Source organism: Lynx canadensis, chromosome B1 (genome assembly GCF_007474595.2).
Source record: "Lynx canadensis isolate LIC74 chromosome B1, mLynCan4.pri.v2, whole genome shotgun sequence".
In the NCBI taxonomy this organism is placed as follows: Eukaryota; Metazoa; Chordata; class Mammalia; order Carnivora; family Felidae; genus Lynx; species Lynx canadensis.
The window spans coordinates 99,736,373-99,746,172 of NC_044306.2; the positions used below are offsets into that span (position 1 = coordinate 99,736,373).

At 47.7% G+C, this 9,800-nt stretch overlaps 1 protein-coding gene across 1 annotated transcript in view; it reads right to left on the reverse strand.

Moving 5' to 3' along the window:
• Positions 1-8,230, reverse strand: part of FAT4 (FAT atypical cadherin 4) — a 175,987-nt gene extending 167,757 nt beyond the window's left edge. The window contains exon 1 of the mRNA XM_030313110.2: positions 2,488-8,230. Within this exon, the coding sequence (XP_030168970.1) occupies positions 2,488-7,662 (5,175 nt within the window). The 5' untranslated portion in view covers positions 7,663-8,230. The remainder of the gene's footprint in view (positions 1-2,487) is intronic.
• Positions 8,231-9,800: the final 1,570 nt, after the last annotated feature.

Genomic DNA, 9,800 nt, shown 5'->3' on the forward strand with positions numbered 1-9,800 from the left:
CCACAAGTGTCAGAGACTAAAAAAAAGAATGCAGATTAAATCATTTCTCTTTTACCCACTGACCCTCTGCTTGCCAATGGAATGTGATCAGCCATGATTCTAGCCAGAAACCTGAGTAAGCAACCCAGGCTCCTATCAGTGCACATGAATCTTTTTTTTTTTTTTTAATGTATTAGAGCAAAGTTTGCACTTGAGAACAACTGAAAAATCATCTCTGACAACCAGAGGTAACTTATAACTTATTTCTGCACAATCATGGTAAATTAATTGAGCAGAAGGGAAAAAGAACTTTATTATATATACTTGAATGATACAACCAACAATAATATGAAACTCTAGCTTCCAACTACTGCTTTCAATATTCTTTGGAGAAACACATTTGCTTTTAATTATAGGAGTGGTTGGAGCTTTGGAAACTCAAACTTGGTTTACAATTTCAGCACTTTAGTTCACAGAAAATACCCTGAAAGTTTTTTTCTTCTTCTAAAAAATCACCATAATGAGTTACCTCAGATTTTTAAATAAATAGGGTGCAGTTAATATGAACAACTTTTTATATTGGTGTTATTTGATATTAAAAAAGTAACAGACATACTATTCCCTATTACTAGCAAAATGACTTATAATTATTACTTTTTAATTCTCATACCTATTGCAGAGACAGTAGTATTTAATAAACTTAAGCTAAGTCATTCTTTGCATATTTAATGAATAAATAACAAGACAAAATAAATCTAATGATACCAGTGAGCATTTAGTCTCATTCTCCATGTTGTTCTAATAAACTGTAATGCATTGAACCAAACAACAACAGCCAGTAACATAATTTGTTTTACAGTTTAATAAATTCATCTAAAGTCTAAAATGACTTAATTGCCCATCTTGAATAAATATTTCGGTTTTCAAACTACTTAAATCTCCTTACCTAGTAAATAATCCCTGAGAAGGAAGGTGGAAATAGAGGGTCAGTTAATGTGAGGGATGACCTGAAATTAATATAAAATTACATGTAAATCATGGGCTAAGTTACATCAAATAGTTCACCATATAAGCCATGTGTTAAGATCTTTAAAAAGCTAATTAGGTAAAAGAGGACATTTTGGTTACAAGTCCCTTCAGGGCTATGTATGTAAGATAAAACTGAATTGCACTTAGAATTATATCTCTAAGAATTATATCTCTATTAAGAATTATATCTCTAATTATATCTCTAATATCCTCTAGGACATGAAGATGCTGCTCTATGTGCAGAATAGATACAGCTAGCTATTACAAAAAAAAATCACAAGGGATTAAAAAGATAGTAATAATAAAAGAACATTTTAAATGAAGAAAACCCCTCACCTCTTCCCCGCCCCCCAAGAAAGAAAGCAAGAAAACAAATACGTAAGCCTCAATTTTACTAGTATATTGTGTCTGGGTTACTGCCAAGTATCACAAACCACACTTGATATTTTGTGTTTTTGGCTGAGTGACACTAGAATGTCTTTGAGGGGAGTGGAGGAAAAGAAGAAACTTAGAAAACAGCGAACAAGAGCTTTCCAGAGGATAGCTGTGTGATTTCTAGTTGATTATCAAAACAACTTTGGAAGTAATTTAATTAAAATACAAATAAGTAATACGTAGAGGTAGTAGCCTAAAATACACCCCAGGGAAGACCAGGCTTCGAATTCTCTTGGCATATGCCAGAAACCCTAACTTCTTACCCATCAGCAGACAGAACAACATGTGCCTATAGCATAGTGCTGAACACATATTTGTATCAAGAAGCACCTTCTAATCTCTGATAATTCACAGCACATTACACGCTTTCATTCAAGAGGGAAGAGAAAGGATTACCCTAAGTCAGAAGATAGTGCCTCCAGTGTAAAAGCAGATGAAATCAGGAATCTCCCCAAACTTGGCTCAGCACATTAAAATTAGTCACTGTCTATAAAGAAGCTGCCAAGACTGCTGAGGATGTGAAAGTTAATACTGTCCTGATGTAAACTGCCAGTCTGTACTGTGTTTGCGTTACACCCCTCCCAAAAAACTATGCTTATAATGCTGATTTCTACCAAACTTCTTCAGTTTGGAATAGAAATTTAAGCCTGAAATTGCCCATTCTCTACTAGACTTCCTTACTGAGAGGTGTCTAATTAGTGCACTGATTTAATTTAGATACATGTTTTTTGTTTTGTTTTTTTTTTGTTTGTTTGTTTGTTTTGCACTTATGAAATGGCTGGATTTCTCCTTGGCCTTATACATATGATTGCAATGAGGTGAAGTATAAGATAAAAACTGTTCACTGTTTGGTTTTGACCAAGATTAAAGCTAAATTTTATGTGATTCTTGTTAGTTTTTGTAACAGAACACTTTATATGCTCCTGCCAGTATTATTAACAGTAAACATTGAAGGTAAATAATTGTAGAAAGCAAACAGAAAGAGAACAATCTTTCTAAAAAGCACATCAATAAATAGTTCATAAATGACTACAAAATCATTACCTCTGCTCTCTGTGTTCTGGGAAAAGCAGTTGACTTTTCTATGGCATAAACATCCACCAGGTAAAGACATGCTCCTTGCTCCCGGTCCAGAATGGCTGCAGTCTGAATTATGCCAGTTTGTCGTCCAATAGTAAAGAGACGTCCAACAGTTTTTTCTTCACAACGAACTGAAACAATATAATACTCCACTGGGGCTTCAGATCCTCTAGGGCTAGCTGCTTCTATTGATATTACATTGGTACCAATGGGCTCACCTTCCTTCAAAATAGTTATATATTTGGGTTGAGTAAAAACAGGTCCATCAAGGCCTTGAAGAATGATGGTCAATTCAGTGGTTGATTTCCTCCTTTCAGGGCCAAGGTCTGTTGCTGAAACTATGAGGTTATAGATCAGCTGTGAAGGCACCAGTGCTGAAGCCACTCTCAAGTCTCCACTGTAACGATCCACAATGAAGGTGTCTGTGTCCCCATTGATGATCTCATACTCCACTTCTCCATTAGCCCCTTCATCTGGGTCCGCAGCCATTATTGTTGTCAGGACAGAACCAATCACAGCTGAAGGGTCTGCAGCAAGGGCATTTTGTGATATAAACATTGGAACGTTGTCATTGAGGTCTGTGACCAAAATGGTCACGTTTTTCAAAGCATACCGTCTAGTTTCTATAGGCACAGCTTGATCATTGGCTTTTACAGTTAACTCAAAGAGATTAGCAAATTCCCGATCTATTTCAGCGTTAGTATATATAGTGCCTTTGACTTCATCTATGCCAAAGTGGTTGCCCCTGGGCATCTGTTGAATGATCGTATAGGATAGTTGCCCATTAATGTCTGCATCAGGGTCATGTGCAGTCACTGAAATGACAGACGTTCCAATGGGAATGTTCTCAACAATAGACTTGAAAATATCCCCAGGAGGAAAGCTAGGAGGATTGTCATTAAAGTCCCTCACATGTATAACCACTGACATTGTAGATGAACGAGGAGGCCTTCCTTGGTCTTTTGCTGTTATATTTAATTTGTACAAAGACTGTGTTTCAAAGTCCAATTTTTTGGCAAGAAAAATACTGCCAGTGTTTGGGCTTATGCTAAAAGTTCCGTGGTTGTTAGTTCCAGTAATACTATAATGTAAATCAGCATTGTCACCTGAATCTGAGTCAGTTGCAGTAACAGAAGACACGAGTTCACCAATTCTCATGTTTTCCAAAACATCAACAAACAGGGTTGATTTAGGGAAAGAAGGGGTATTGTCATTTTCATCTAAAATATCAATATTTAAGGTACAGGTTGAATTGAGGGAGATTGCACCTGAATCCACTGCTTGAATTACAAGGGAATAGGCAGGTGTTGCTTCATAGTCTAATTTGCCAATTAGCGTCACCTGACCAGAGGTACTGTCTATAGCAAATTGTCTTTCTTCATTTCCTTTCATTACAGAGTAATGAATAAGTCCATTATTACCTTCATCAACGTCTGAGGCAGATACTCTTAAAACTTGTGTCAGGTTGGCTGCTGACTCTGATATTGTAGCTTGGTAAAAGTCTTTTAAAAACTTGGGAGCATTATCATTTATATCCTTCATGTAAACATGTACTGTAGCCTGATCCTTGAGAGGCTGAGGGAGCCCCTGATCTGTTGCAATGACTGTAAAGCTGAACACTGCAGTCCCTCTCTGCCTCATGAGAGACTCCCTGTCAAACTGACGAGTATTAGTAATTTCCCCACTAATAGCATGCAACTCAAAATCTGGCTGCACCATTTCAAAAGAATACCTTACTTCTCCATTCGGCCCAAAGTCTTTATCTATAGCATTTACTTTGCCCACAAATGACCCGGCTCTCTGTTCCTCTTCAAAGTAAAATGTGTAATTCGTACTGTTAAAAAGAGGTCTGTTATCATTTACATCTTCTAAAATTACAGTAACATTCACAGTAGCACTAAGGGGTTCCACTGCTCTGTCAGAAGCAACAACCAGTAAAACATATCTGTCTTGAAGTTCACGGTCCAGTTCACTCTTTATATACAATTGACCATCTGGGAATATGCCAAAAGCATCCCCTGTATTTCCTTCAGCAATGCTATAGGCAATTTCACCATTCGCTCCTGAATCCTTATCAAAAGCTTGCACTTTAAAGAATCGAGAATTCACAGGTTCTGACTCAGAAAGGGTGACCTCATAAGAGAGTTGGTCAAACACGGGTGGGTTGTCATTTACATCATGAACATAAACCGTTAAGATGAAACTAGAGGAGAGCTGTGGGACACCCATATCAGATGCCACGATCTCTATTTGGTAGGAACCAGCATGAACATCCAGGGGACCTAGCAGACTAATATTACCATTCTTTTCATTGATAGTAAACAGGTTCTTGGGGTTCTGCTTCAGGCTATAGAGTACCATGCCATTGACACCTTCATCAGGGTCCACGGCTTTGGCTTGGAAAATGCTGTGACCTGCCTGCCAATTCTCCACCACGTTTACACTCTCTACTGCCTGGAGGAAATGGGGAGAGTTGTCATTCAAATCCTTAACTGTTATATTAACCATAGTGTCTCCAGTCACTGTGCCCCCACTGGCCACTACTTTCAGCTGATAAAAGGATTGCTCTTCTCTGTCAATCACACTTGCCGTGGTAAGCTGCCCAGTGACCTGGTTGATAGCAAACATACCTTTCTGATCCCCAGTAGTAATGAGATAACTGATGTTGGAATTGAGATCCATGGTAGATGCAGACACACTACCCACATGATATCCCAGAGCCACATTCTCAAAGACCACGAAGCTGTAGGCAGCCTGGCTGAATACAGGCGGGTTGTCTTGAGTGTCCAGTACAGTGATGGTTACTATTGCCTGGTTGGGAGACTGCAAATTGCCACCATCAGTAGCCACTATTTGCAACTGGTAAGCTGTTTTTTCTTCTCTGTCTAGGGCCATTCTTGTAGAAATAACCCCACTCTGAGCATTGACTTGAAACCGAGACCTGTCCCCGGCTGATATACTATATTTGACAGTTCCATTGAGACCCAAGTCTGGGTCAGTGGCAGACACTGTAGTGATGTAACTTCCTCCAGGCTCATTCTCCTGGATATGAGCAAAGTACTGGACTGGGTAAAACACAGGGCTGTTGTCATTCATATCCAGGAGACTCACGTTTATTCGAGCCATTGAGGACTGGGGAGGGGAGCCCAGATCCGTGGCCAGGACCAATAGGGAGTAGAAAGCTTGCTCCTCTCTGTCCAAGGAGGCGACAGTGCTCAACCTCCCAGACACAGGATCCAGGCGGAAGGATCTCTGGTCAGTCTCGGCCTCTTGCAGGGAGAAGCGCACTGTCCCGTTGTCACCCAGGTCCCTATCAGTTGCCCTGAGCACCAGTAGCTCTGTCCCTGTTGGGGCATTTTCAACCACAGACACATCATACCCTTCTGGCTGGCTAAATACTGGCTTTTCATCATTCACATCCAGGAGAGTCACTACAAGTTGGGCATAGGAAAACTTGGGGTGAACCCCCTGGTCCCGAGCACTGATATTCAGTACAATCTGGGAAGCGAGTTCACGGTCCAAGCCCCCAGCAACCCCAGTGGTCACCAGGCCACTATGTTCACTGATGTGGAACCAACCTAGTCCATTGCCAGAGACGATGCTGTAACGCAGATTAGCGTTGAGACCAGAGTCGCCATCAGTGGCAGATACTCCACTCACATAGCTTCCCGGGGGCGCCTCCTCGCTCAGGTTCACTCTGTACACCTGCTGCGCAAAGACAGGAGGGTGGTCATTGATGTCATTTACGAAAATCACCAGGCTTGCCACAGAAGAACGCGCCTGGACCGCTGCGCCAGGGGGCGCCCCGTAGTTATCTGAGACCGAAACTGTCAGGTTGTAAGAAGGAATGCGCTCTCGGTCTAGGGCGCTGGCCACTTTGATGAGGCTCAGGTTCGGCACTTTGCTGCTCTGCACCTCAAAGTGGCGCTGCTCATTGCCCCCTAGAATCTGCACGGAAATGTTCCCGTTGGCCGCGGGCGAGTCTGCGTCCGTCACGGTGAGCAGAGCCACCACAGTGCCCACTTGAGCGTTCTCATCTACCGAGGCGTAGCGCGAGGTGGCGGGGAAGTAGCGGAATTTCACCACCGGGTCATTGTCGTTGACGTCCAGCAGCTGAATGAGCGCCTCGGCACGCCCAGTGAGGGAAGGCACGCCTCGGTCCATAGCTTGCACGGTAAGCGAGTACTGGCGCCTGGCCTCGAAGTCCAGGGGCTCCCGCACCGTGATAAGCCCCGTTTCGGGGTCCATTTGGAAGGGAGTTCCCTCGTCCTGCAGCCGATAGCGGATGTCCGCATTGGTGCCCTCGTCCGCGTCCGCCGCCGCCACCTGGAGGACGCTGGAGCCCACGGCCGCATCCTCAGGCACCCCCGCCTGGTAGTGGGAACTGCCAAAAACTGGGGGGTTGTCATTTATGTCTTGCACAGTCACGTTTACCTGGAGGTAGCCCCGTCGCTTCGGCTCGCCCTTGTCCTCCACTTCCACCAATAGCTGGTACTGCGGTGTGACCTCGCGGTCCAGCCCGCCCTTGGACACGAGATGCAGAAACGCACCCTCGCCGCTCGGGTTCAGGGTGATGTCCAGGCGGAAGCGCCCCGCCTCGTTGCCCTGGATGATGCGGTACGAGCGATGGTCCACACCGTTGGAGCCGATGTCCGAGTCGGTGGCCGTATCCAAGATGACTTGGCGCCCGCTGCTACTGTCCTCCTTGAAAGTGACCACGATGGAGGGGTCGGGGAAGACGGGGGCGTTGTCGTTGAGGTCCCGCACCAGCACTCGCACTTCGGTGGGGTAGGTGGGAGAGCTGGAAAGGACCACCAGGTTGATCACGTCGCTGGGCAAGCTCTCGCGGTCGATGGTGGCGGTGGTGTAGAGGGCCCCGGTGCTACTGTTTATGGCAAACAGGGCGTGGCTTTCGCTGAGCCGGTAGGTGAAGCCGGGGCGCGTCTGGATGGTGCCCACCAGCGTGCCGGGAGGCTGCTCCTCCAGCACTTGGAACACCTGGCGCTGCTCGGCCCCGCTGACCCGGGCCGGCCCGGGGAGCTGTGAGAGCAGCCAAAAGACCCGGAGGAGCTGAAATACCGACAGAGTGGGCAGCTGGAGCCACGGGCGTCCAGGAGCCCCGTCTGCTGCCAAGTCCATGGTCCTGGCTCCCTGGAACGGTGTGATGAAGAGAAGGAAGAAACGAAGCGAAAAGAATAAGAGCAGGGATTAGGTAGCCCCAGCAAATACTGAGGCCGATAGCTCTGGGAGCTCTATTTCAAAGACCCTCCAGCCCAGCAAAAGCAAATCGCGTCAGAGAAAGGCTCCAGGTAGCCATCTGGACTTGTAGGACGAGAGAGATGCCCTGACGAAAAAGCGTCCAGGCATTCCGCGGGACACTCCAGTGCGCTGATGAATTCCCAGAAAAGTTTCTCAACCCCCCTACATTCTTCCCCGCCTTTCACTTTGTTTTAGAATCCAGACAGTCTGAGCGTTTTCGCCCGGGTATGGACGTGGATCGGGAGAGGTTGCTTGTATTCAAGGTATATGAGGAATCATTGCAAACAATTGTCTTCAGAAACTTTAGAACTTACCCGGGGCGACGAAACCGAAGAGGCAAGGAAGAACAAACGTCGGTAGCGGTAGCGACGTGTGGAAAGAACAATTGCGCACGGGGGAGGGGGCGGTGGGGCACCAGGAGATTATCGAATTCCTTTCCCCAAAGCTGGAGACGAGGGGTTTCCTCGAGTCCCCACTCCTCAACAGCAGGGCTGCAAGGCCCCTCCAACAGGGCTGCACAAGTGGCTGCTGCGAGCCCCGGCGCCGGCGTCGGCGCTCCTGCAGCCGGAGATTGCGTTCGGAGCGCTGGCGTTGGAGCTAGGGCTCCGGTACCCGGGAGCGCTCAGCTCCGTCCCTTCGCCTCCAGCCGCCGCCGCCGCCGCCCCTGCTGCGGCTTCGAGCCGGTGGTCGCGCGCAGGCAACATCCACTGCTCCCCACCATTTTTTTTTTTTTTTTTTTACCTCTGCCGAGGTGCCTGCCGACTCATTATTTGTACATCCAGATCGAGTGCAGGTTCGTCCCCCTTTCTTCTGGGCCTCGCAGGGGTCGGGCAGGAGCAGCGCGCGGCCCCCGGGTCCCCTCCCCTCACCATGCCAGGGGGATCGGTTCTCCGGCGGCCCGGGTCAGACGCCCACTGTAGCGCGCCTCGACCCTGCCCGCGTTATCTTTGCTTTTATTGTCCCGTGTCAGTTTCACTTTGTAATCCACGAGCCTTTTTGTTTGGGGCGGGGGGGAGGGGGGTGGCTGGTCCCTCTTTCTCCTTCACCGCTGGCGGTGGAAGCGGGGAAGTCGGCGCTGGGCTGTGGCGGCGCCCGTGGCAGCTCCGGACGGCGCCTGTCAGCGCTCTCCTTCTCGCCCGCCCGGGATGAAGGTGGAACCGCTGTGGAGCTGGAGCTCAGCGAGCCGCTCGCCACCTCCGGCTGGTCCCTCACGCTCTCCCCGCCTCTTCCCCGCTGCGCGCACACAACCGCGCGCGCACACACACACGCACACACACACACACACACACACACACACACGCAGCGACCGTCGCTGAAACACAAACAGAGGGAGAGGGCAGACCGCGAGCTGGAGCAGCACTCCGAAACTTTGCTCGCCGCTCATTGATCCCCGCACTTTAGTTCGCCCTGACTCCCCCTAGCTCCGGGTCCTGTCACCTACTGCCCCTCCCTCACCCCAGCCCCATTGGGCCGGAGCTCAGGCAGCCCCGCCTGGCACTCCTACCGCGAGCGCTCGCCGGCTCTTTGGGCCTCCGACTGGCTTCTCAGGATGCTAATCACTCCAGCCTCCCGGAGGACTGTAGGCGGTCGGGGGTGGGAGCCCGGCGAGTCGGAGGCGCTGAGAAGGGGGATGATTTTTTTTTTTTCCTTTTTTTTTTTCTTCCTTTCTTTTTGGTCAAATCTTGGCCGGCGTCAGAGCAATAACAGCAAAAAGCTGCCGCAGGATAGATGGGGGTGGGGTCAGGTTTGCAGATAAATAACTTTAGTGGCGGGGTCTGAGGGAAGACCGTTAGGTTGTTATGCTAGTAATAACTCAGGGGTAAGGGGGTCGAGAGAAATAAAAGAAAGGCGGGGGGTGAGGGTCTGTTAGAGCGGGGAGGAAGGATTAAGCAAAGCCTGTCTGGGAATGCACAGTGCAGATTTGCTTTAACCATTTCCTGCCTCCTCTCTTTCGATGGGAGGGGAGAGAGCTGCTGTGCAACGTGACCCTACAGAAGCCAAACCAAGTCGTCCCCGTT